The sequence below is a fragment of the Coturnix japonica genome, chromosome 12, assembly GCF_054131305.1.
Source record: "Coturnix japonica strain WE chromosome 12, WE-NBRP24, whole genome shotgun sequence".
NCBI classification, from domain to species: Eukaryota; Metazoa; Chordata; class Aves; order Galliformes; family Phasianidae; genus Coturnix; species Coturnix japonica.
Window position 1 is genome coordinate 3998544 of NC_140674.1, and position 27006 is coordinate 4025549.

General features: G+C 43.5%; 1 protein-coding gene across 5 annotated transcripts in view; it reads left to right on the top strand.

Annotated features, from left to right (window-relative positions):
* Positions 1 to 27006, top strand: part of VPS8 (VPS8 subunit of CORVET complex) — a 57810-nt gene that overhangs the window by 2530 nt on the left and 28274 nt on the right. For 4 of the 5 annotated variants that reach the window (XR_014933134.1, XR_014933135.1, XM_015870968.3 and 1 more), the window contains 27 exons: positions 239 to 332; positions 1237 to 1269; positions 1879 to 1933; positions 6239 to 6363; positions 6575 to 6661; positions 7747 to 7814; positions 8384 to 8537; positions 8636 to 8695; positions 9174 to 9281; positions 9881 to 9961; positions 11332 to 11502; positions 11915 to 11989; positions 12488 to 12523; positions 14160 to 14250; positions 15296 to 15342; positions 15938 to 16027; positions 16576 to 16622; positions 17129 to 17351; positions 17552 to 17641; positions 19002 to 19053; positions 19318 to 19360; positions 20360 to 20432; positions 21387 to 21506; positions 22125 to 22196; positions 24732 to 24851; positions 26379 to 26435; positions 26694 to 26776. Coding sequence is in view for 3 of the 5 variants with exons in the window: in XM_015870968.3 (XP_015726454.2) it covers positions 239 to 332; positions 1237 to 1269; positions 1879 to 1933; positions 6239 to 6363; positions 6575 to 6661; positions 7747 to 7814; positions 8384 to 8537; positions 8636 to 8695; positions 9174 to 9281; positions 9881 to 9961; positions 11332 to 11502; positions 11915 to 11989; positions 12488 to 12523; positions 14160 to 14250; positions 15296 to 15342; positions 15938 to 16027; positions 16576 to 16622; positions 17129 to 17351; positions 17552 to 17641; positions 19002 to 19053; positions 19318 to 19360; positions 20360 to 20432; positions 21387 to 21506; positions 22125 to 22196; positions 24732 to 24851; positions 26379 to 26435; positions 26694 to 26776 (2355 nt within the window). In the remaining 2 variants the exon portion in view is untranslated. Of the gene's footprint in view, positions 1 to 238; positions 333 to 1236; positions 1270 to 1878; positions 1934 to 6238; positions 6364 to 6574; positions 6662 to 7746; positions 7815 to 8383; positions 8538 to 8635; positions 8696 to 9173; positions 9282 to 9880; positions 9962 to 11331; positions 11503 to 11914; positions 11990 to 12487; positions 12524 to 14159; positions 14251 to 15295; positions 15343 to 15937; positions 16028 to 16575; positions 16623 to 17128; positions 17352 to 17551; positions 17642 to 19001; positions 19054 to 19317; positions 19361 to 20359; positions 20433 to 21386; positions 21507 to 22124; positions 22197 to 24358; positions 24412 to 24731; positions 24852 to 26378; positions 26436 to 26693; positions 26777 to 27006 lie in introns of those variants that run through there. The other variant, XM_085512617.1, reaches the window with a different exon arrangement.

Genomic DNA, 27006 nt, shown 5'->3' on the forward strand with positions numbered 1-27006 from the left:
TGAAGGTCTTTTCGTTTCCATAGAAGAGGAGTTCAGACAGATTCTAATGCAGGCACGGTGTTATGTTGTATGCTTTGCTATTGATTTCACATCTGTTTATTCTAGCCATGTGTGCTTCAGCAATAAGGATGGAAACTGTGTGGTGGTGCGTGCCTGCAGACTTTACCTGCTGGTTTAGCTGTGGGCTGACATTCCAAACTCTGCCTTAATGTGTTTGGATTATTTCTTCTCTCATCAGGAAGAAAAAACTCGCGGATTCTCTCTCTCTGCATGGATCAGTTATAAGACTCTCGCTTCTGAAAGGGATTTCTGCCCAAATAGTGTCTGCAGCAGTAAGTGTCTTTCTCTGCTGGTGACATCTACTATGTAGAACTTTGTCTTGTTCTGGTGTGGAGGGATGTGGGTGATCATCACCCTCCTCACAGTATTAGTATTAACATATTTAGTACATAAGCATCTCTAACTAGGGGTGAATTATTAGCTGACTTCATGCAGCAGCAATGTAACAAGTCCTCTTTAACACTGCTTTTTGTTGCCAGATGTCAAGGAAGATGATGGGAAGTATTAATACAAAATGATATCAGTGCTGTTGTTGCTTAAGGGTGCTAGAAACAGGTTTGCTTAATGCCTGCCGCAGGCACAGTCCACACTCAGCCCAGGCCCACACTCTTCTGTGTCTCTGACTGTGCCTTAGGCCTGCCTGGAGTCTGTGCTGCCAGTGAGAAGGAGCTGTCCAAGATCAGAGTTGAGGCAGTGATTTATAAAGAATGTTAGAATAAAATGCAGGTGATTCATCTGTGAGTGCTGCTGTAAGGGCTGTGTGACTGGAGTCCAAGTGTGAATGCACTGCAGCCAGTTGTTACTTGTGTTGATGGAGGCGTGAATGAGCCACCTGGGTGGGAAGCTAAGAAGGTGTTCTGGAGGGGAAAGTGGTTTTGCATTAGATATCAGCTCAGTGTCCTCAGAGAATGCTGAGGGCTGTTAATTGGATGAGACTTGTTTTGAGAAAAACAAGACGGCTTTCATTTGGAATGACAGGATATTCTGCCTCCTCTCGGGTTCTGTGTGCTTTCTCATCCATTCTGGGTATTCCTTGCCAGTGGTTTCCTCTGCACCTGCTGCCCTGGTGGGACTCATTAGAACATAACTTGTGTTGACTCCATGTGCTGTATTATGAGAGACATGAACAGTGCAGGAAGTTCTGATTCTTACTCATAACTCATCCTGTTTTTCTAGGACAAAGTGGATGCTGGTTTGCCTACTGCGATTGTAAGTATGCAGTTTTCAAGTACTATGTGGTTGTTCTTCATGTAAATTTGGCAGACTTTAAGCAGTAATTTAATAGAGCTGACAAATGGATCTCGATATTCTTTTCCTTGCCAAGAATCCTGAAATCAGAGGGGTAGGAGGAGCAGCACTTTAAGGCTGGCTTCTGGGAGCAGAGTGCAGCCTTTCCTAACTGCCCCTGTGCTGACTGAGCCCTCTGCTCTCCCCTTTCTCATGTCATCGCCAGGAGTTCTTAGTTGAGCACCCAACCATTCCCCATCACATTCATCTGTTGACCACCTTGAAGTTTCCTACCTATTTCTTCTTTGCCAGCTGTTGCTTTGAATCCTAACAGTGCTTTAAAGGCATTTGAACTGAACTGCTCATTGTGCAGTGAGTTCAAAGTTTCTACAAACTCAAATATGACCTTAAAGGGGGGGGTACAAAAGTGTCCTTTGGTTGTAGCTCAGGTAGGAAGTGTCTGTTGCTTATGTATTAAAAAGTTATTTCTGTAACCTTAAGATTTCCCCTTCTGGTACGATTTGTGTGATCTTAGAAGTGTTGGATTTGTGAGTGATGCTTCTCAGCTTTTGGTCTTTTTGGCTTTTTCAGGCAGCATCGAATCTGATCGCAGTGGGGACTTCTCATGGGCTAGCACTGATTTTTGGTAAGTGGAATAGGAAGCTCTGAGGTCTTGCAGCATATCCATCTTTTTCCTTCTGACCCAGAAGCTGCCAGGAGTAGGAAAATTATAATGTATTCCTTGAGAAGGGGAACTTGTAACCCATGGCTGCCTGCAGGCTTGCATCCTTGGCTCCTCCATCCCCATCTCCTCCTGCATCCATCACCTCTCTATCCCTTCTTTCTGTTATTCTTTCTCCAGCCTGACTTACAAGTAAATGCTGAGCTTATGCCTTAGCTAACTGGCTTAACAGCTGGGAGAGAGCTGCTCTTGAAGTTCTCCCATGCATGTCTAGTTTGTGTGCATTGATGTCTGTGCAAATTCATAACAATTCTGGAAACCCTTTTCTTTCTAAATTGGCTGGAATTATTCGAGAGGCTAAAAGTTATGAGGGGACAGGGTACAGCAGAAGGATGAGAAGGGCTGTGACAGTGTAAGTCTCATGTTCTAGGGAATTTAGGCTTTATAACAGGAGGTACTTTAACTGAATGTGATCAACATGTGATCTGACTGAGTTTTTAGTAGGATATCTCTGTAGTTTTACTTTGTAGCTGCTATGAAAGACATTTTTATGGTGACTTTCCTATTTCTGTCCTAGTATGTGGGCCCTTCAGGAAGTTGGTAAGCTTCTGAACAAGGGCTTGTCAGAATAGTGGGAGGTTTTTGCATTTTGCACTTCAGGAAGGACTTGAGGAGTCTACAGAAGTGTATGAGCAGGGAGGGTCATTCTTATCTTTGTTGTGGCTGCATCAAGTCCCACTGAAAGGGTTGATCACTGAGTGCCTGAGCTGCTTCATGTGCTGGGCTGTTTCAAGGTTGTTGAAGGATCATTTTCTTTGTTATGCTCTTGGTTAGATTTTGGACAAACTTTTACTGTTGCTTTGGCCGTGATCTTTATGTCGTTATGTACTGTGCAGTTTCTAAAGGTTCTTCTGTGGTCTTTAGTTTTTCCTAACTGGAAGTTCCATGACTTTTACTAAGATAGATGTTAATGCTGTAAGCATTTAGCACAGAAGTGAGACCTGGACCTTTCTCAAAGGCTCCTGGTGTCAGGGTAAGAGGCAGCGCACTGGAGTTGCCCCAGGGGAAGCTCTGGCTGATGTTTGTTTTGACCATGAGGGTGATGAAGCACTGGAAGAGATGTTGAGCGAGGTTGCAGGATGGTTTTCCTTGGGATACACAGAACTCACCAGGGCCCTGAGCAGGCTGAGCTCATTGATACTCCTTGTGGCAAAGAGTGAGGCCGGGGAGTGCCACAGCTGCCTTGCAGTCTGGGTTCTGCTGCAATGAAGAGGTGGTGAGAGGTGTGCCATGTCATCCAGCTTTTCAGATACAGACAGGAGCAATTCCTGCACGTTTCTGTTCTCTTTTCATTAGTATCATGAAGTCAAAATGTATCAACTCATTTTTCTTCAGTGACCACACGCTTAGTTTTAAAGCACCGTAATGAGCAGCATCCCTTCAGGTAACTGAGCAAATCAAAAGGTGGAATGTTACCAAAACCAAAAATGCCAGCAAAATCTGAAGGCTCTCTGTCCTTTTGAATGTTGTCACATATGCTGTTCTTTACTTCTCTCCATTCTTTTGTATTGATTTCTGACTTTTTCTTTCCTATTTTGGCCCTTTCTATGTGGACTGAAAAGGAAAAGGTACAGTAACACCACTCTATGCACGTGCCCTGCATGAGCAACTTCTGTCCTGCCCAGTTTGCATGCTGATGTGTCCGGTTACTCTGTGCTGGATAGGCAGCATGTAAGGCAGGGCAGTGACCAGGCAGCGGGTAGTACTGCTGGTGAGCCCAGAAACTGCCTATTGAATGCATGTGTACTTTGGGCAGGAATAGCAGAGGAACAGGTAAATGTGCCATGTGTAGTGCTTCAGAGCAGGATGTGTCTGTAGCTGTTTGCAAAGGCTGTGTTTCAGGGCAGGACAAAATAGAGCTCTTCCATGAGATCACCATCCATCTGTTTCTGCCTGAGAGCTGTTAGTGGGAGCATGACAGATTAGGACCTGAGACAGGGAACCACAGGCCAGAAACTCTAGCAAACCCATGCAAGCAGACAGCAACTTCTGACTGACCCCATGCAGCAGCTGTGCAGCTGAGGAGGGAGCAGTGGCTTCCTTGGGGAGGTGACTGAATCCCTGCTGTGGGCAGTCATTTCATTGCTTAAGCTGGAGGTAGGTGGTAGGGAGGAAGCTTCAGCACACCCTGGTTTAGGAGACAGCTGTTGTGTTCTTAAGGGAGATGGTGTCTGAAACCTGTTCTTTTAGCACCCCATCTCTTGTCCTCCTGATTCCAGCTCCAAGAGGGGATACCTCCTGGGAGAGCATTTATTGGTGGTAGGCCCGATGAAGGTGAGAAGAAAACATCATGTCTTAGAATTTGTAGCATCTGAGTCATTCTGCAGGTTATCAAGTCTTTGGAATGCAGAGAAAAGATGGCTTAAGAAAAGAAAATCTGGTTAAAAACCTGTTTATCTGAGAAGAAATCAATTCAGGAACGTTCTGCTTCCTGTGCTCTGGAAGGTGACATTTCATATTCAGAAGCTTGTTAACATTTTACTTGTAGGGCTAAATACCATCTGGCTCTGACTCCAGACTGTGAGAACAACAGCAGTAGTTACTACTGGAAGTAGTTCAGATGGAGAACTGCTTTATTTACATTTCAAAATTAAAGATGTTTTCTGGAACTTTGTAGCCACCTTTGTTTCCAGCATGTGGAAAATGTTTTTTAATCCTAAACGTGCCTTATATTCAGGGCTGTTATTATCAGTATGGAAAATCATCCAATCAGCTTTTGTAACCCTTTGCTTTTACCTGTCTTTGTTACTTCAGCAGTTCGTCAGTGGGAGCTCATTGACTCAGACATCTTGTCAGAGTCCTCCTTGTGTGCTGTCCTGGACATGAGAACAAGCGCTGATGTGTGTTTCTTTGGAGTCTGCCTTCCAAGTGGTTATTTCTTTACTCTGAAAAGGCGTCTTGGGCAAAAAATGGGCACTTCCTTCTTAGGAACTCAGACTGACCCATCTCAGTTCCCTCAGCTGCAGGTCTATGAGTCTGAAGAAAGATTTACTATTTGTTTTCCCCTTCAATTAACAAGCAGTGCAGTATCTTTACAAATTTCTCCTTAGGGAGGCAGGTTCAGGTTGGACTGGAAATCAGGACAAGCAGAGGATGTATCATAACTGATTAGAGATCTGCATGCTGCAGGCAGTGAGGAGCCATAAAGGAAAGCATCCCCTGGAAGACTGTTATGGGGCTCTTCATTCTATAATGCAGGAACAAATTATTCTTAACTCAGAGCCATTCAGAACCACAGAACGCTGTCTGAAGAGTTCAGAGCTGTAGACAAGGTACTTAACAGCCACTTGAAATCTGCAGTGTTTGGTTGTCACACAGGGCTCTGCACATGGTGTAGAGGCACCTGGTTTGCCATCTGGATGCTCTTCCACTCAAGATCACTTTCCTTGGCAAAATGGTGCTAATTTTTATTGCACCTTAGAATACTTCCTTCTCTGATCTCTTGTTCTAGTGATACTGCAATAGTTTTGGCTCCATGTTTCTCATATATTGAATGAGGGCAGCAGTTCATGGTATGGTCACCTGAATTGCGTGCATCCTTTGTTTAATTAAACAAGAGCATCAGGGCTATAAAACTAAATGGTAACTTGTGCAACTGTCAGAGCTTTCAGAGCTGCTTCTATACCTGTATATCCTGCCAGTCTGAGCCCTTCTGTTCTCCTTGGCTTTGAGAAGCTTTTCTATTAGCAGAACTTGAAAGATGACTCGCACAGTGTGCTCAGCCCCCAGTGTGTCTGTGATACAGGAATACATCATGTGGTGTTGGGGAGGAAATGAGGGATACTTCCATGCTCTGTTTCACATCTGGCACACAGCTCATGGTGCTGCAGCCTGTATGGAGAGATGTGTCCTGTGCCTTGGGTGCTGCTCCTAGGGGGTCTTGTCTGTTCCCTGGATCCTGTCCTGTCCCTCTCTGCTCAAGGCCAAATGCATTAACACAGGATTGCAATATTTCAGGACATTGTTTTGGCTATTTGTTTTTAACGTTCCCCTATTCTCTGTCCCTGTTTTGTAATGTTAAAACAAGTTTTTGTATTTCCCTGCAAAACCACATCTTGCAGTCTCCCTGCTAACAAGTGCTCTGATCTTGGAAACTCTTCATTAGGAATGTAACTAAGCCTATGAATTGTTCATGTACCTCTAGCAATCTGTGTATGTAAATAATTGTGTTGCTCTCTCTTTAACTTCATACTAATTCTTATGCCCTAGATCAAAACCAGGCTCTGAGGCTGTGTCTGGGCAGCACTGCTGTTGGGGCCCAGTACGGGGCTATCTCTGCTCTCAGCATCAACAATGACTGCTCCAGGCTCCTCTGTGGCTTTGCAAAAGGACAGGTAATTCCTGTGAGTTGGTGGTTCAGTGCTGTCCTTCTTCAGGCAGTTACTGAGGGGCTGTTTTAGTATAATCCAAGCTAAGTGCACTCAGTATGTAGCTGCTGATTGTTTTTGTGCTGAATATGGAATATCAGTGATGTGCCATCACACGAGTTGGTGGAGAGATCCTCTTGGCAGCAAATGTTTTATACTGAGAACAACTTGCTTGCAGATCACCATGTGGGATCTGGCCAGTGGGAAGCTGCTCCGATCAATAACAGATGCTCACCCCCCAGGAACAGCCATTTTGCACATTAAGGTAACAGATTTTTCTTTTTCTCCAAAGAACCTGCTCATATTCAGTCAGATCATAGAATCACAGAATGGCCTGGGTTGCAAAGGCCCACAGAGCTCATCCAGTTCCAACCCCCTGCTGTGTGCAGGGTCACCAACCAGCAGCCCAGGCTGCCCAGAGCCACATCCAGCCTGGCCTTGAATGCCTGCAGGGATGGGGCATCCACAGCCTCCTTGGGCAACCTGTTCCAGTGCGTCACCACCCTCTGGGTGAAAAACTTCCACCTAAGATCCAACCTCATAAAAGTGGAGGCACTGTTGCAAAGGATAACAGGATGTCTAAGGTGCATCCTGAGACAGCCTTCTACTGGGGCAGCAATGTCCAAGGTGTTATTTAGAGCAACGCCAGCTCTGCTCACTGGGGTTGGAAGTATGGGGAAGAACTGCTCCTGTTCATTCTGCTTTCGTGGTCAACCCTACACATTCAGTCTGACAAAACAGGGATTAATCAGACACGCATTTTTGTGCAGCTAGAACTAAAAATGGGGAGAGGTGTTGACTTCTCATAAATGCATTCTAATAGAGGGGACTCCTCATGAAGGCTATTAGCATAATAACTTCACAGAACAGGAGTAGTAATGATCTCTGTAGGTTTACATGCTAAAATATGTGTATTTCCTGGTCGGATCTCGGTGTTTCACCTTGCTGAGACATCTCAGGTCTGCTGAGTACCACACACAGTACTAGAGCAGCATGTCTGGTGGAGCACCATGGCCAAGGACGGCTTCTTACATACTGCTTGGCCTCACCTGGCTTACCAGAAACATTTTGTTGCCATGAAGTGCCTCTATACTGCTGCATCTGAAACACTTTCATCTCAGGCAGCTTTGTCCCATGCATAAAAATGCATTCTCATGGCTCCCTTTTCTTGCTCATAATCTAATGGCAATACTACTGTTGAGGAGTACCACTGTTGAAAGGGCATTGCTGGCAGACATAGCACTCAGAAGTAAATGCATTGTGAATAATGTTGTGGCATGAATTTTTCCCATTATTTATTGTTTGGTGGCTTATTTGTTAATGCCAAATCTAACTTGATTATCTGCTTAGTTTACAGATGACCCGACACTCGCGATTTGCAATGACAGCGGAGGCTCCGTATTTGAACTCTCATTCAAGTAAGACAGCTCTTACCTGACAGGAAGTGGCAATGCAGGCAGCTAGTTCTGGGTCAAAACTTCCAAAACCTAAGCAAAAATAGCACTAGAACCAGTGAAACTATTGTCTGATTATTGAAGGTGCAGTTCAGGTCTGTAGTATAATTTTAGTTGAAGCAAGGCTGGTTAATAGTCAAATAATGTCTTAAGTTATCAATGTTTTTATTTATGTATTGCCCAGGATCTTGGCATTCTGGATTGGCTCTTGGAAGTTGTCATATAAGTGCTGCCTTGGTTTTAGTGAGAGATGCCCTTCAGTAACTCATTCTCCTCTTGGTGTCCTGAAGAGGATGTGGGAAAGGAGCAAGGATTGGGCTTCAGACTCTGGGGAACCTGATGGTGTGCTGTTAAATAAGACCCTAAGGACTTCTTGTCTATACCCAGGCAGCTGTTTGAAACTGCTTCCAGCAGCATTCCAAATTCATCCCTGGAGCTTTTTGAAACAGTGTTTATGAAGGATTGTGCATAAGATATCATGAAATTGTTAGGCTGATCTCCTCTTGATAACTGTCCATTTTTCTGCTTTGCAGGAGGGTTATGGGAGTGAGAACGTGTGAATCTCGATGCCTCTTCAGTGGCTCCAAGGGGGAGGTGTGTTGTATTGAACCATTACACGCGAAGGTTGAACTAAGAGACCACCCTATCACCCAGTATTCACTGCTGGCCATGGCCTCCCTAACAAAGGTAACTCACTGCAGGCAGAAGGCTTTATGTGAGAAGCCACAGAGAAACTTTTGGTACATTCTCCTATGTTTTATTTTGCCTTTTTTGTTTCTTTGAAGATACTGGTTATTGGCCTGAAGCCATCTTTGAAAGTGTGGATGACCTTTCCCTACGGTCGTGTAAGTTACAAAGCTAAATGCTTGCATTTTTATGTTACCAACAGTAGTTTCTTGTAGTGAAAGGGGTGAGACCAGGGCTAGGAGTTGATTTTACCAGCACGCATTAAACTCTACATTGTGAAACTGCAGTCCTAATGTGTTGGTCTGCTGGGTGTAGATTGTGGGCAGAGAGCTGAATCTCTGGAAGTTGAAGATTCTGGCTTTCTCCCAAAAGCAGGAAGGGGAGCTCAGGAGCTGCTCAGCTTCTTGTCTTCTCTACTGTGGCCTGGAAGCCTTGACTGGTGGGATGCTGACCTGTTGTCTCTAAATCACATGTGCAGACCAAAGAACACAACCATCTCAGCTTTCAGCACACTAAGGCATTGCTTTGTGGCCTGTGTGCACACCTGGCAAAGTCAGCGAGCAGCAGCTGATAAACATCACATATCCTGCTGCCAAGGGGCTGCCTTGCATACAGTCTGTGCTTTTTGTCTCTCAGATGGACCCTTCGAGTGTCCCCCTTCTGGCATGGCACTTTGTGGCTGTGCAGAACTCGGTGAACCCCATGCTTGCGTTTTGTAGAGGCGATGTTGTTCATTTTCTTCTGGTAAGTTTGAGTGTTTTGTACTGTGTTTCAGTTAATCACTTCTTTTTCAGTTGACTGAACCTCTGGCTCTTGGAATTCTAGTGTTATGTGCATGCTAAGGATGTCTGCAGCCTACAACAGGCTTGGGAAAGCAAGCTGTTAATTGCACTTCAGCAAGCAGTGGTGTCCTTCCTTGAGCTGCTTCCTTCCAGCAGCAATTGTATGTGCAGATTTCTTTTTACTTTTGAAGGTTTCATGTCAGAATTCAGCATGCAAACAGTGCTCAGGCTTCGGGAAATGGAGTAGTTTGGCTTTGGAGTGCTGGGATGTTTTAGGAGCTGTTATAGCATGCAACTTCTGCAGCACAAACGAGCAATTGGCATTTAATCCAGCAGAGGGCATGTGTTCTTCTGCTTCCTTCCAAGAGCCAGTCCTCAGACCTCTCCTGTTTCCTTACATACACGAAAGATTCTGAAGTGGGACACAGCACTCTGATTCAGAACAGTGTGTGCTGTTACTGCGTGTTCAGCCTGCACTCCTGGAGCTGATGTGATGCATTTGGGAACTGAGAGGCTGAGCTGAAGGATGTGTTTCTAAGTCTTGTCTGAATTCTCTTTCAGGTAAAGAGGGATGATACTGGTGCAATACATGTCACTAAGCAAAAGCAGCTCCATCTTCACTATGACCTCATCAACTTCACTGTAAGTTTCAATACTATTTTTTACACCAATTTTGTTGTAATTAAACTCAGGATCCCTTAGTTGTATGTACCGCATGTATGGACTGTACTTATCTGGAGTTCAGTAATGAAGAATGTCTTTAAGCTTGGGATTCGTTAGAAAACTAGCCCAAATGAAACAGCAAGTAGCAATTAAGGGGTAGAAAGCGAACAAACAAAAGAGTAGTTTAATGTAGGCAAAATACTTCCTTTTCTGGGGAAGAGGGCAGCCTTGTTAAGGAAATATTTAAGAGCCAAAGAGAATTTGGCAAGCAGTATTTTTATTCCTTGCTTAAGAATGCAAACTTCTCTGTTATTAGCTCAGTAGAATCCTAGTGCTTTTATAAATGGATGCTTCCTAATGGTCCATAATTGTTTGATTTCAACATCAAAAATCCCAGCTCCAAAACACAATTTACAGGATAGAGAGAATAAGGCATGAAAGGCCAGAATACCAAGACAGGCCTCCAAATCAGCTAGAATTTTCTAGAAATTAGATGAGATTTAGCTTTGAAATGAGGAAGGAGGTTTTTTTTATTGTGTGAATGGTGAGGCACTGGAGCTGGTTGTCCAGGGAAGCTGTAGGCGCCCCAGCCCTGGAAGCGTGGAAGTGTTTGAGACCAGATTGGCCTTGAATTGATAAGAAACTTGTCACTGCCCTCTGTGTAACACACTGGAACAGGAGTCTGTGGATTCCCCATCCCTGGAGGCATTCAAGGCCAGGCTGGCTGTGGCTCTGGGCAGCCTGGGCTGCTGGTTGGTGACCCTGCACATAGCAGAGGATTGGAACTGGATGAGCACTGTGGGCCTTTTCAATCCAGGCCATTCTATGGACAAATGTTCTCAAGTGCTTAAAAAAATGGGAGGGCTTTTTGCAGGGCTTTGGTCATGAAAGTAGAAGTTTAAGAATATGGGCGATAGGCTTTGACTTAAACTTGGATGTACTGCATCTTTTTTTAATGCCTCTCGATGCTGTATTTAACTCCCAAGGCATCTGAGAACAGGTGTTGTAGTAGTCCTATTTTTGAGGCTTTTGGATGGAAAGCGTGCTAGAGCATAAATAGTGCAGGAGCAGAGCTCTGTTGGGTTGCCATTTGTCTGCAGGTGATTTCTTTGAAGAGATGTCACTGTAGTTTTTCTCAGTATAAAAGCTGATATGCTCTGGAGGGAAGCTCCTCATTGTTACCTTTGGAGTTATGCATGGTTGCTGTTTTGTAGTAATCGTGTATATTGCTGAAGTTGCTAATGATTCTAGTAATTCTGGTGTAGATACTTGGGGCTATGCCCAGAACTGGTTTAGTTACTCTAACAATGTGTGTGTTGCTGAAATCTGTAGTTTGTTGCCTTTTTCAGTGGATAAACTCCCGTACAGCAGTGCTTCTGGACAGCGTGGAGAAGCTGCATGTCATAGATCGTCAGACACAGGAGGAGCTGGAGACCATAGAGATTCCAGAAGTTCAGCTGGTCTACAACAGCAGCCACTTCAAGTCCCTGGCTACGGGAGGCAACGTTAGTGAGGCGCTGGTGGGTGCTGATGACCTACTTGTGTTTGCTGACTCTGTTTCAGATATGCCCTAAGTGAGAGAAAGTGGAGATCTGGAAAGAGGGCTTTGTGAAACATCTAAAAAACCACATGTGGTGTTGATTTAGCCAGCTAACAGCCACTGCCATTAAAGCCCGAGATGTGGCTTTAAAAAATGATGGACCCAAGTAAATTTTTCTTGTTAAAATGCTCGGCAGTGCTTTAAGCTGCATTCACAGCAGAAGGCCATGATATAACAGCTTGCTCACTTATTATTGCCCAGTAATCTATGTTGTTCTCTCCCAGTCCTCATTATGTTATTTTAATTACAATGTTCAAGTATATGGGTGTTTCTTGGAACAGTTTACAAAAACAAAAGGCAGTCTGACTTGCATGGCATTTTTCTCCCTGCAGGCATTGGTTGGAGAGAAAGCTTGTTATCAGTCCATCAGCAGCTGTGGTGGCCAGATCTTTTACCTGGGAACTAAGGTAAGTGTGGGGAGTTTCTAATGGGAATAAGTAATGTTGACTTCTGTTATTTTTATACTTCCATCGTTGGCTTAAAGAATGTGCAACAATTTGATCTTAGCCAAGTTATGAGATAAATAATGATGTGATATTTTTTCAGCATCTTGGTTTATGCCATTTCAAAGTAGAGTCAGTGTGGCTTTCTCTGTCCTGAACTTCAATTTCTATTTCCTAGACACATTTATGAGTAAATAGAAGAAAATAAGAGGGTAGGGAAAGTTAGACTCCATTGGATGGAGTTGATAGAAGGATTATCCTGGTTGTTTTTCCTGCCCTGCAGTGCAAGCAATCTATGGAAAAGCAGAGAGAGGTGTGTTACAGAATGCTATATGGAAATCTGAGAGTTGCTTTACTTCTCTGTCTATACCAGCCTTCTCTGTGGGGTTTGTGGGATGCATGAACAACTGTAAGTAAATAAATAACATGTTTGGTTTTTGTTTTCCTTTTTTCCTTTTCTAGTCAGTTCATGTCATGACATTGAGGAGCTGGAGAGAGGTAAGTTGAAAGGAAAACTGTACAACTTGGTAGGTTTGAATTGCTTAAATATAGCCTAGGAGGGAGTGAACTATAGAGCTATAGCATTTATGAAGCTTGTTCTGAGCACTGTGTTCAGGAGCCCTAATTGCTACACAAAGCCAGCACTGTAGGTATTCTGCTTTCCTCAGTGGGATGCTATGGGGCTGCTACTTGCATGAGCTTGCAGGCTGAATAGAATCCTTGTTTTCCCAATTGAGGCATACAGTGCCTTGTGAGGCTTCAGCTGCTGTTAGCTGGGCAGAGTTGCCGTTCTGTAAACCTCCTATTAGCCAAATAGGATACAGGAATGGAAGGAAATCTGGTCCCCTGTATTTTGTCTTCAGCTACTGCAGGATCTACATCATCAAACTTATCAAAGTCTGCCTAGGAAATTCACTGGATTTTTGGACCCTTGTTTCTGTTGCTAGAAGCTGTTTTGGATTATCATTTCTCTGGCAGCTGAAACCCTATTAATTTTCAGATTAAAGCTCTTAGTCAGTTGTTTATATCTCATGTTACTTTGCTGTTTTTTTCAATTGAGGTAAAAAGAGCAATTTTTTCCTGTTCTGGTTCATCACTTCACAGTATGGTTATTCAGAGTGTGCACATTGTCCATTAGACTTTGTTTTGCAAGGTTAAGCACGTCTTTCGTCACCCTCCTATTCCTTTCTTTTTCATCATCACTGTTCTGTGCACATCCTCTGCCGTTAGTTTCTTGTCCCACATGACTCTGGGTAGGATCTCACAGTCCCATGCACAATGGCTTCTGTTCTTCTCAGTCTCACAGATAGGTTAGGCCTTGTGCCTCCTTGGGTTGCATTTGCAGGGTTGTTTTGGTTGTGTAATATCAGTGGCTTGTAGCGCTTCTGAGATTCATCAGTACCTGACAGCCAGACTCTGACTTCTGCTGTAGACTGCTTGTGCCATTGGATTGCATTGTACTTCTCTCACCTGGCTTCAGGGATTATCTTATTGCTTTTTGTATTTGTGGTCTGCTATCCACCTTAAATGTTGGTCATTAGCAAACTTCATTAGTAAATTCTACTTGTGCCAAGTTAGTTTACCAACTCATTATGTGAAAGGGGCCTATGAAGTATGAATGGTTTATCTCTGTTATGGTACAGTTGCTGCCTTTGGTTATCAAGATCACTCTTCTAGTCTTCCCTCCAGCCATTCACTACCACCTCTGCCAATGAGAAGTCTTGCTTTCAGCCCTGATTTCATGTACGAGCTTTCTTAGAGTTCCAAAATCAATCCCAATGTACGTGCTCTGAGTCAAACTTATTCTAAATTACCATGTGGTTTCTATAGTACTGGAGGCCTCTTTGTTGTAGGGGATTTACTCATGAGTTGTCATGGAGTATATTGGGGTGTGAAGGTGAGAGTTACTTCTTGATGTGTATTTCTTAGCCCTTTTCAGCTGCACAGCAGAAAATGTACATCTGAGATAACATTACTTGAGATGCTGCCCTTTACTGCAGCGTGTAGTCAGCTTCAGATGTTTCCTAGCCCCGTGCTGTCAGCAATCATGACCTGCTACTAGTTTTTAAGAAGGAGAGACAATGTTTGTGTTTGTTTTTATAACACTAAGTTCTATTATTACTTTTTATTCTAGAGAATTGATCACCTTCTGAAACAGGAGCGTCTCACCGATGCCCTGGCTCTCGCTTGGTCCTTTTATGAAGGGAAAGCAAAGGCTGTAGTAGGTAAGTTTTTGTTTGTTTGAATATTTCTGACTGAAGCCAACAGGGAAAGTTTCAAATCTATGCATGTACTGGTGCTGGCATCGCTGTTCCAGAATAAAGTGTTGGATGGCAATTGAAGGAGAGAAATGAGGATACATTGCTTTGGGTTTGACAGAAACAACGCCATTAATATGGGTCAGTTTGGCTTCCTTAGAGTCAGAGAGCTTTAGGAGACACCTTTGTTCAACTGAAAATCAGACATGATCTGTGCTGTGACTCCTATTTGTTGTTACCTTTGTGTGAAGGAAATGGATCCAGGTGTTGAATAATCAGTCAGCAAAACATTTCTGATGCTCATGTGTGACCTGTGGGTGATCTTTAGGGTGATGCTCTCTCAGCTCTGTTATGCAGGTACTCTTTATTGAGACCTCCTCTGTCTGCACAACAGACCGAAAGTACTGTTGGGTCTCGGTGCTGTGTTTCCTATAAAGGCCAATGCTTTGTGAGCACCTGTCTCATTGTGAGAAACAAGTTCATTGTGTCAGAAGCTGGGATTGGGCAAACTGAATTGTCAGCAAGTAACTTACAGTAGTTTTGACAGAGGACTCTTAAAGATAAGATCCTCCTGCTGTGAAATTGCTAGCATATGAAGATGTATCTTGTTTGAATGCATGGCAAAATGTAATTAAGCAAATTATTTTGAATTCTGGAAAATTATTATTGTCTTCTAATTTGGCATTTAAGAGTTGTTTGTCCTTACAGTGTGCTCCTTCACATCAGTGCAACCTCCAGCCATTGGCCTGCTATGCACTCTGTGTCAGTTTACTGTTAATTATTCTCTAAATGTTAAACTAGTTTTCTTCTGTCAGACAGCACTCAGATCTGGTCTTGTCATTCCTATGCTGGAGCAATCTTTAAATTAAAAGAATGAGATCCTAAGAAAAGTGGTGGGCAGAAAACAGATAATACTCTGCATCTAGATATTCTGACTTCTGTATCTCAAGCCGTGGTATTTATGGTGCACTTCAGTGCTTTCTTTTTTTCCTAACCCCTTCATTCTTTCCAGGCTTGTCCGGGGACACGAACAAGAGGAAAGCAGTCATTGCAGACAGAGTGAGTCACTGATCTCTTCCTAACTAGATTTTCATGTGCACTTATGTGATGTTAATTGTGTTCCTGGAAAGAGCAGCATCTCTTCTCTGGAAGTTATTCCACTTAACTCTTGACAGTGTATACATGCCTGACTTGCTATGACTGCAAGCAGAATTTTAGAAGAGGTGTGGCAATACCTTTTGGGTAAAGGTGGGGATAAAATCTGCAACATTAGGAAAGGAAATTGTGACACCACCTCACCTCAGCTTTGAGATCTCAAAATCCAGTCTCTGTTCCCTTTACTGGGGACAGAACCCCCTTTTTTGGAGGTAATTGCAGTGTTTCCTGCTGTCTGGTTGTTGGCAATTCATCAGCATGTAACTTTCTGACTCCCTGGTTAGAAATGTTGATCATATGTACATGGAATAAATATTAAACTGATTATGGTTTCAGTGTCACAAGATTGTGTTTCTGGAAAGGGTGTTTAAAATATGTAATCATTGCAGTAATTATTCATCTGCCATGCAGCCAACCCCCTAATCAGGCTATTAAATGTGCTACCAAGCCAGCCTCTAGTGTAGGATGGGAGTGAATTTTCTTGTTTCTTGTAATCCAGATGGTTGAGATCCTTCTCCATTATGCTGATCGGACTTTGAAGAAATGCCCTGACCAAGGAAAAATCCAGGTTATGGAGCAACACTTTCAGGTATGTTGCTGCAGAGGACTCTCTTGGATAGATCTTTGGAAATCCTTAATCAGAATCATCATAGAATCACAGAATGGCCTGGGTTGAAAAGGCCCACAGTGCTCATCCAGTTCCAACCCCCTGCTGTGTGCAGGGTCACCAACCAGCAGCCCAGGCTGCCCAGAGCCACATCCAGCCTGGCCTTGAATGCCTGCAGGGATGGGGCATCCACAGCCTCCTTGGGCAACCTGTTCCAGTGCATCACCACCCTCTGGGTGAAAAACTTCCTCCTAAGATCCAACCTAAATCTCCCGTCTCCATTTAAAACCATTCCACCTTGTCCTATCTACCTATGTCCTGTGTAACAGCCATGATCTGTTGGGGAATTCTTGTGTGATCGGTGGGAAAGTGGCAGGTCCATGTGCGACTGTGTTTGCCAGCAAACTCTGACTGGTGGAAAAGCTGTGACTGTGCCACTGTATTGTCCAGGCTTCATTTTGTGCTGTGCAGGATGCACTGTTCAGCAGGACCTTTGCCAGTCACCACAGCTTTTCTTGTTCCTTCCCCAGGATGTGGTGCCTGTCATAGTTGATTACTGCCTCCTGCTCCAGCGCACGTAAGTCTGAGTTTATAAGTCTGTGTCCCATAGCAGACCATCACCCCATGCAGCTCTGAGCACTGTCTACCATAGTGTCACATTGTCCAGAGGAGTCATTTAATGACATGATGTAGAACATCACAGTTTAGAGGCAGCTTTAAAGACTGATGCTGAGGTTAGTGCATTCAGTACCCAAAAGCTCCTCTTAAGTTTTCACTGATGTGCTGAGGAAGAAAAATGTGGTTCATATTTTCCCCCACGCTTAACAGAATTTTCACCCTCTGTTGGAGATTGTTAAATTTTGGTGTTGTCGTCATTTCTCCTCCAACAGCTGCTTTTTCTGTTGCAACACACATGGATTAATTTGCTCTGTGTAGCTGCCTCTGACTCACATCTGTATGGGAGGTGAATGGGGTATCTAGCTGCTGTGCTGAAGAAATAGCATTTAATTTGGAGTTCTCAGATAGTAGATAAGTAGGAATATTAATCTTATTGGATAACTAAACGTATCTTTTATTTTGTAGGGATCTGTTGTTTAACCAGATCTATGATAAGATGAGTGAGAATTCTGTAGCCAAGGGAATCTTCCTGGAGTGCTTGGAGCCCTATATCTTAGGTGATAAGCTGGTGGGAATCACAGCTCAAGTGATGAAAGACTTGCTCCTTCACTTCCAAGACAAGAACAGGCTGGAAAATATGGAAGCCTGCATTGTGCATATGGATATCACCAGCCTGGACATACAGCAGGTGGGTCTTCCATTCTGAACACTGCACTGTGATCCTCTGAATAAATGACAGCATCCCCTTGCCACTGATGCAGACTTCAGTACAGTGTAGCTTGTGGAAGGCAGGGAGTCGCCTTTCAATGGACAAAAATTATGTAGTCCAAACCAACGAAGCCATTTGGCCACTAGTTTGTAAGAGGGCTCTGCTCTGTGTCTCTGCAGGTGGTCCTTCTGTGCTGGGAAAACCATCTCTATGATGCCATGATCTATGTCTACAACAGTGGGATGAATGACTTCATCAGTCCTATGGAGGTACGAGAGATGCTCATTGCAGCCATTTGTTTGTTTGCTGAGCTTGCAATCTGTGTGAGAAATGGCATTTTAGATTAATACATAATCTTCTCATGCAATATATAGGTTCTGTTCTTTTTCATTCCGACGGAGAAATCATACGTGATATATGCAGTTATTTGACTAAATGCATTTAAAAAGTGATTTGTAGTTACACTGCTTTGGTGCACACATTTTTCTTTGACAGTGTATCTGAGGTGGCAATGCTCTGCAAACATAGAGTGAGAAATTTGTGTTGATTTAGGGGAAAAAAAAGTCAGAAGTGAATACCATGACGAATTAAGGAGGTTGCATTGCAGAGCTATCTGTAAGCAGCTCTGTTGCCAGTTTTGAGCCTGGCCTATGTGGCATGATGTGCTCAAAAACCATCAACTTCCTGCTCAATGGGAATAACGGCAGTGCAGGTGTGAGGGGTTCTGTGATCATCTCCTGCTTTTCTCTTTCATCCTCTGCTGACACAGTAGTGTATGTTAATGCATAGTTAAGAGCAGTGAAAATGAAGAGTGAAGTTCTTTATGAACAAAGCTCAGAAAAAATTGTGTTTTTGAAGCAGGGTTTGTTCTTAGCTCTTGGGTAAGTAAACACAGGGCTCAGTGTAGTGCTGTAACAGAAAGCTCTGTTGGTGCTGCTCATCATGAAGATGTGTCTGATGTACCAATTGCTCTGGAAGCCCACAGATAAAATGTCAAGATATTTCACTGTGGAAGCTCTGCTGCAGTTTCCTTAATAGTGCTAAAATCAAGAGTTTGATGCACCTGTGTTTGAAAACCTCAAAGTGCTCAATTTATAGGAGTTGTCCTATTTTCATTTCCCAGGAAGAAAGCTCCTTAGGTAGTCGTGGTTTTAAAAAGACTTTGTGGAAACTTTAGCACTAGCTGTATAATTACAAATAACTTCATTTCAAGAGCCAAGAATTCAGATTAAGCCTCACTCAGTGTTCCCGAACTGGAGGCTCTGATGAGTAGCCTGGAGGTTTGTATAATCTCTGGTGGCAGACAGCTGAGGAACACTAAATATCCTGGTCTGGTATGATTTGAATATTACTTCTGAGACCACTGAAGTTGTGTTTTATTGAAGTGTGGCCTTTTGTTTAAGGTTAGATCTGATTGGCTTAAGGGTGTTTTTGCCATAACATCAGTTGGGAAAGACATCTTCTGCCATGTCTTGGTGTCCTCTGTTCTTGTTAATTAGAAGACATGGTGAGAAAACAGCTTCTCTGGGGAAGGTGTTCCAGTGATCTCTGCTTTGAAATGAAGTGGAATCTTTGCTCCGAGCCTTTCCAGCTGCCTGAACACTGCTCTTGTTCTTGTCTTTTGAACAGAAGCTGTTCAAAGTCATTGCTCCTCCACTGAATGCTGGGAAGTCTCTCACAGGTACAGTATTATTGCCTCTGAAAGAGTTTCTAGATCTGGGGTTGGATGTGTCAGACATCACTGGTCACTTGCATACGCTCCCTATTAGGGTCTTTGAGAAGAGAAAAGTGCTCTAGTACTGCTTAGTGTCTGTAAAGCTGCTTTACTTACAGCGTGTACAATTGTTTGCATGTCAAATGAGATATTTTCTTAGTAGCTGGGGAAAAAACAGTTGCGTCTCTGTATCTTCTGAAGAAAAGGTGACAAGTGATTTTTGTTTTGTAGATGAGCAGGTGGTAATGGGCAACAAGCTGCTAGTGTATATAAGGTAAGCCCATTTAGAAAGAATGTGTGCTGTTGCCTAGTGGCACCAGATTTTAACTCATTATAGTTGCAAAATCTTATGCTGTGTTGTGTTTCAGAATTTGAGGGATTTTGTAAAATACCAATGACTACTTGCTATGGCTGATTTAGTTGCTATGGCTTGTGGCACATCACAGAACCATGGAATATCCCAAGTTGGTTGGGACCCACAAGGGTCACTAAGTCCAACACCAGGCAGGAGCCAGAATCCAAGCCCTGTGTATAAGGGTGCTATCCAAACACTTGAACTCCATCAGCTCAGTACTGCCCTGGGGAGCTTGTGCCACATCCATCACCATCAAGTGCAGAACCTTTTCCTATCCCCCAGCCTTACTTTGCCCTGATGTAGCTCCATGCCACCCACTTGGGTCCTATCATATGAGGGGATAGATGGGGCGAAGTTGAATACTTGGATCTGGTAAGCCAAGGCCATGGCTTTGTCTTTAGAATTTGGTTTCTCCTTCATCTGTGTGTGACAGCATTCATTAGCAAGGAGTCAGTAGCCTGAGAAGCTGTTTTTGATCCCTTTGGGATAGCTGTGCTTACTGTATTGTTTGTGATTTGCTGGAGGTCATTCTGAGATGACCCAGTAGTGATTAACAAGTGAGTTCCCCTTTCTGGAATCTATCCAAGATCATGAACTTTTGATTCTGTATTATTGCTGCATCAAAAAATGCAAGAGAGATGGCTTTCTTTGGTGGGAAATCCAGAGATATCACTGTTGTGCTCCTGCTGTGGAATGACAGACTTTGGATACAAATTCATGCAGCCAATTGACTTATTGTATATCAGCAACAATCCTGTCTGCAACACTTGCTCCCATGATACACAAAATGCATTTAAGAACATTCTGAAAACTGCATCAGAAAATAAAATGTTTTCTTCAATCTATTTAATGTTAAGAGTTAATTTAAAAACAAACAACCAAAAAACCTACACAAACCTTTCCCTTCATTTCCTATAGCTGCTGCTTGGCAGGCCGTGCGTATCCATTGGGTGATATTCCTGAAGATCTGGTACCTCTGGTTAAAAATCAGGTGAGTGACCTGACACTCCATCACGTGAGAGTTTAGAAGAGAAAGCATGTGTCTTATTTCATGAGTTTCTGATTGAAAGCAATTATTAATCTGATGTTTGATAATGGGTTCGTCACAGAGAGTAGCTAGCCGGAATCACAGTTAATTTGTACCAAAAGTATGACAAGATGTGCAGGTTGCATGCTGTGAAAGTTGGCATGGTGACTGCCAAGTAAATCCTCTTCCTTATTTCCATCAGAACCTTCAAGCCAGCTATTTCTTTTTCTTTAAGCTGTGTCTGAATCTTGGCCCAAGGCAAAGTTTAAGTCCTTTGGAGACATCCCCAAGATGCCTTTGATCACCATTTTGTGCTCATAAAAATATCTTTCCTTAATTCCTGGTTAATTTTGCTACTAAAATAGTTTTATTTTTGGCACATAGTATCTCACTGTAGTTTCAGGGCTTTAAGAAGAGGTAGTGCTTGCTTTTTGGCACTTCCTTTTTTCAGCACAGTGAAACAGGTAGATGCTTTTGTTGCTACATTAGGGCTTGTAGCTGTATATATGTGGCAGCTCTGGGTTGTTGCAAACCCATTCCTCACAGTATGCCAGCCAGGCTGCTTCCTTTTGTCAATCAAGCACTGGGCTGTTGCCTTCTCCCATCACCTTATCATGCGTGCTCTCTAGACCTGGCACAGCAATGACTGTAGCTCGAGGTCTGAGAAGCAGAAGCATAACCAGCAGCAGTAGCACTGTGGAGGAGCCATCAGTGTCTCCTTATTGTGATCTCCGATAATGTTACTAAGGGTCTGACTTAAGTAACATCTTCTGTCTCAGCTCTTAATCCCAGCACTTGAGCACAACAGTGGACTCCTAATGTATTTTAAAGCTTAAGTGGTGATGCTTTCCAATGTGTTTGCAATGTCACTTACCTGAAATCCATAGGAAACCTGCTGTGTTTGAATATTCATTGCAGATCTTTGAGTTTCTCATCCGGTTGCATTCAACAGAGGGATCTGTGGATGAGGAGGTCTACCCTCACATTCGTACCTTGCTGCACTTTGACACTCGGGAATTCCTTAATGTTCTTGCTTTGGTAAGAGACCACTGATTTCTTCCAGGAGAACAGTGCAGCACTTGTTCTTTCATTATCCGTGTTGTGGTTGCATGATCTGTAAGGTTCTGTTAAATAGAAGCTTGTGTTTTAGCTAAACCAGGAGTTACTGGCTTGATACAGAAACAGTTTTGATGTGTGCTCTGTAAGGTAACAGAAGAGTTCATAATAATTGTAATAGTCATCATAGATTCATAATAGTCATGTGATGCACTCTATAGTGAGCACTCTGGAAGCAGAGACCATCTAAATGAGTAAATAGGCCATAAAACAGGAGTAAAGTAGTTGTAAATTCCTTTGTAGCACTGACATCTTTCTCCATTTTCAAAGGTTTGGCTTTCTGTCCTAAGTTTCTTGAATCTCCTTTCTCTATCTGGGCCTGTTAGTTTGATTAGGTGTGTAAGAACTGTTGTAGCAGTTACAGAAAAGCAAGTTGTGTCTTGGAACCTGCTGCTAGGTAATATGCACATGATATAAGTGCTTTTATAAGACATTAAAAGCATTGTCGGCTTTGCAATGTGGCTGCTGCTTCATGATGGCTTACATTTCTGGGGCTGCCAGCGTTCCTAAGATGGTGTCGGTGTTTTTCACCTCATGCAGACTTTTGAAGACTTTAAGAATGACAAGCAGGCTGTGGAGTATCAACAGCGCATTGTGGACATCCTTCTGAAAGTGAGTGTGCCTAAAAATTAACCTGTGCTTACATCTCACTGATTATATATAACTGCAGTAAAGCCTGTAACATAGATGAGGGCTTTTCAGTCCCATATTGGGTGACACCATTGAGGAAGTGGGCTTGGATTCACCATGGCCAGGGCTTGTTGGTTGTGTGTTTCAGAGTGAAGCTATATGACATTAAAGGAGACAGAGTGGGCTCCATCCTATCTGTGGTTATGCCTGGGTTGTGTTTTGTTGTTAGGATCCTTCTTTCTGCACTGTTCAGTTAATTTATTTCTGCTTCTCATTTGATTCCACTCCCTCCTTCTATCTGAGCAGAAGAGCTGTCCCAGGAACCTTGTGCTTGGCAGGATGCCACTGCTCTTCTGATGAAACCCTGCTCCCATGTCTGCGCGTGCTGTGTTTGGGATGTAACATGCTCAGAATGACAGGCCTATCTTTAGGAGATGGGAGAGAAGGGGAATGTCAGAGTTATCAGGCTGGTAGTGTAGAAATCACTTGTCATCTGCAGACTGTGTTCCTTAACAATGTTCTCATTAAAAGCTATTGCTGCCAAATGCCATTTGGTTTCCCCTTCATAGCTGTCAGCATTAATAATGAGTAACTCCACTTGGAAGCTGTTTATGTATAAACATATCATAAGCAGTGTTTCCCTGTCACTGTCATCATTGATAGATGGAAGCAAGGGCAGCAGTGGGTGAATTGAGTGACAGAGCTGCGTTGGGTGACCTGAGAAATGCTTCTGTGGGGGACCTGCAGTGAGCCCTGCTGAGTTGGATGCTGCTTTTGAGATGTTAGTTCTGTGCTGCGTTAGCCCGTGTGTTGGTAGCTGCTGTCAGCAGGAGGTGGCACACTGCAGCTGTGTTCTGGACTTACTGTGGGATGTGTTCCTGCAGCACGATGCAGGCTGTGAGAAATTGTAAGTGCTTTGTGCTGCTGAGCACATCACAAATGGGTTCTGTCCTCCTGCAAAAGAGCCCAGCACAGCTTCCTGGGAGGCAAATGAAGGCAGCTGCTGAGAAGTGCTGCCGGATGAGATGCACCTGTAGACAAACGCCATGGTGTTACAAGAACTCTGCCTCCCTTGTCTGGAATCTGCTCCCCTTCTGAATAAAGCCTTGAAAAATCTTAGGTCTCTTAATGTAAGAGATATCTGTCATCGGCAAAGAAAGCACTTGGGAATTAGCCACGTTTTTACAGTCATTTGGATAACACAGATATAGCAGATGTAACTTTTGCCAAAGGTCATGTTTCAAAATGCCCAGCTATTTGGCCTGCAGCTTTGCTGAGGTTTCTGTATCAGAGCTCTGGTAGCTTCATCTTCCCAAGGACTGATGAGGACCCAGCTTGTGAAAAACAAATCCAAAAGAAATAGAATAATCCCATTTTTTATCTAGTCAACCATATCTTTAATGCCATAAGCTAATGTCATTCTAACCAGGCTCCTATATGAAGTAGGCTCTGTAAACAGAAAATTAAAATGAAGTGGCAACGTTTCAAACAGAGCTGGACTCAATTCCTTAACATGTCTAAACTGTCTGCCTCCATTTGTGTCAGGTAACCATTAGCATCTCATGGGATCTGGAACTCTGAGTCACTTGGAAAAAGCAGCTGCATCTCCCAGGCGTACACTGGATGAGGTTATGAAGTGTGAAACGCTGTCTGTAGGCTTTTGTTAGAGCACCTTGTGGGTGTTAGTGACAGTGGCTCAGGTGATGGATTTCCTTCTAGCTAAATGCCCTGCTCTTAGAAGGGGGATTCTCCAAACAGAGGCATTTCACGGTCCCTTGGTGCTTTAGGGGTTTTTCCTTTTGCAGGCACGAGGCACCAAGTGCCATCCTTTTCCATATGCCAGTCAGGTGATGAGCACACTGCTGATTTCAGACCCTTTTTGTGGTAGCTTTTTGATAGCCAGGCTTTCTGTATTTGCAAGCTGAGTCAGCACAGCCACAGGTTTCTCAAAACATTGACTGACTAACAATCCAATGTGAGAAAAGAAAGTTTTCTCCAAGCCCACACTTATCATTGAGTCATTTGATCAGTTCTGCATACCACAACTGAAGTGGTAGATGCCTGAGGCTTAAAGTCAAATGCATTTTTTTCTCCTATAATTATTTGTTTGGTTGTTTTTCTTTGTGTGACACTTCTCTGCCCAGAAGCTCAGTCACGTGTCCAGTGATTAACACAGACTGCAGAAATGGAGATAGAGGTGAGTTTCCTTGATGCTGTTTGGAGCACCTTCACACACCAAAATTTAGGGGCGTGCAAGAATTCTTCCCTTCAGTGCTGGACAAAGAGGACACTGCCTGTATCTACAGGCCATGCACAGTTGGATGTCAAGGAAGATAGCTTGTTTGTTGAGCTCTAGTCTGGACTAGCAGCAGGAGATTGTATAGGTATCTCAGGCAGGAGGAGGCAGAGGATGGCTGTGCAGTGCTTTCTTGTTGCAGGATTATAATTAGTTTCCAATAGGCAACTGAAGAGTCTGTCACATTTCTGTTTCTCTCTTTACTCCTTGATTATTCTTAGGTCATGGTAGAGAATTCTGACTTCACCCCATCGCAGGTTGGCTGTCTCTTTACTTTCCTTGCCCGTCAGCTGGCCAAGCCCAACAACACGCTGTTTGTGAACAGAACGCTTTTTGATCAGGTAAGTGACCTTTTTTGAGGAGCAGAAAAAGTTCTTAAGAGGATCCAACCCACAGAAGCTGTGCCTGGTGCTGCAGACTGAGGCAATTCTGTGGCACTACAAAGCAGGGAGCATCCTGCTGGCACTTTGTAGTATCAAAGAAGCAGAGTGGTAGAGACCACTGAAGCACAGTAAGGTGTGTATTCCAGCCTGCTACTGGAACTGCATGTGAAATAGGGTCAGGTTGTAGGAGATGGAATTAGTGTAGCAGTGCCTCTGCTCTTCTCCATGGAGTGGCAGATTTCTGTTGTCAGTAGCATGTCAGGAGGGGGAAAACAGCCCTGCAAGGGCAGGAACTAATCTGTTTGTTTTAAGTCCCAGTGACTGTTTTGTGACTCTGTTGTCACTAGTTTTACCTAGGAAGATTATCAGCATAAGGAGATAAAGAGTGCCAACTAAAATGACACTCCTGATCTTATAGAGCTGTTGTATATGTTCGTGTCTGGCAGTTTCTAGTTCCTGGGGCCACCATCCTTCTCTGCTGTTTGGAACAGAGTGAAAGGTGTCAGTGTATGCCTGAGGCTTGCACAGGTTAAGTCTATATTAGAAATTGTTTGGACTGAGAAGGAGATTTTAATGGCTAAAGTAGTTTTGCCTCAGTAATAATACAGATATGTGAATGCTGATAAGCAATGGGTTAGAAAAGGCCCATAAGATCATTGAGTCAACTGTCATTGAAGGTTAACAATTCCACCACTAAACCACATCCCTAAACACTACATCCACATGTCTCTTAAGTGCCTCTAGGGATGGTGACTCTGCCACATCCCTGGGCAGCCTGTTCCAATGTCACTCTTTCTATGAAGAAATTCTTCCTGACATCTAATCCAAACCTCCTCTGGTGTAACCCAAGGCCTCTTCGTTTTAATTTAAGACCAGACAAAAGGTTTACTGAGTTTAAATAGATTTGGATATTGATACATTTTAATTGCATGAATTATATTATTTTCCTGGGTTCTGGAAGAGATGGCACAGTCCAGGAGGGACTGTCAGAAGGGTTGGAGAAGTGATTGCAGCTGTTTTGTGTATAGCCCAGAGAAGGACCACGTGGTCACCTGAGTTTTTTGTATTTCCTGAGTCACCCAAAGGCTGCTCCTAGATCCAGGTGCAGGGTCACGATTTTCCCTCCCATGATGTCCTTCAGCAGTTCTTGTTTACTCCAGCAGTCTTAAATGTCCTTAGATACAGGATCAAGCGGAGATGAGTACTCTCATCCATGAGATGAGGTGACTCATAGATGAGTAGTTGTAAATTCAAACTGTACCATTGTGCTCTGCTTTGCTGTTGCCAGTGTTGGTGCTCACAGTCTGCTTGTACTGAAGGCTGCTGGACACTCGTGCATCTTGATCAGCAGATTGCCTGCACGGTTTGCCTTCCTTTGAGTGCAGACGTGTGTTTGTTAGTTTATTTGTGCTACAGAAAAAATAAACAGGCCAACATTTATGTTAACTAGGTCTAATTCTTGCTAACTTCTACATCCTCACACAGGTCCTTGAATTTCTGTGCAGTCCAGATGATGACTCCCGGCATTCAGAGAGGCAGCAGGTAATAGCCCTCAAGGAAACATTTCTGTAAGCCCTACATGTGTCCAGGCTGTAGAGCAGAGTTTGGCCTCAGTGGGCACAGATTCTGGCTGGTGGTCATAGTGAAGGTTGTATGCCCAAGCAGTTAGCTAGTATAAGAGTGATGACCTGAAGGGCTGTACAGAGCAGGGCATACGAAGTTTAGTGGAGCAGGAGCAATATACCTTTGAATGGCACTGACTCCAGCTGCATTACAAATAACTGCTCTTCCTGTCTGCAGGTGCTGTTAGAACTGCTGCAGGCAGGAGGGATAGTGCAGTTTGAAGAGAGCCGTCTTATCCAAATGGCAGAAAAAGCTGAATTGTAAGTTGCTGGGGTACAGTATATAAATACCGTCTCTAAAACCCCTCCGTAGCCTTTTTTTCTTCCACGTCTTGTTTCTCCTTCACACCTTTGTTTAGGATTGTTTCCCCTGCGCATTCACAAATGCTTCATTTAATATGTTCACATTTATCTGTCCCTGTCTCTCTTCTCATCTCACTGGGTGTGCTTACTCCATCTTATCTTACCATTGCTTTCTGTTAGACCCGTGA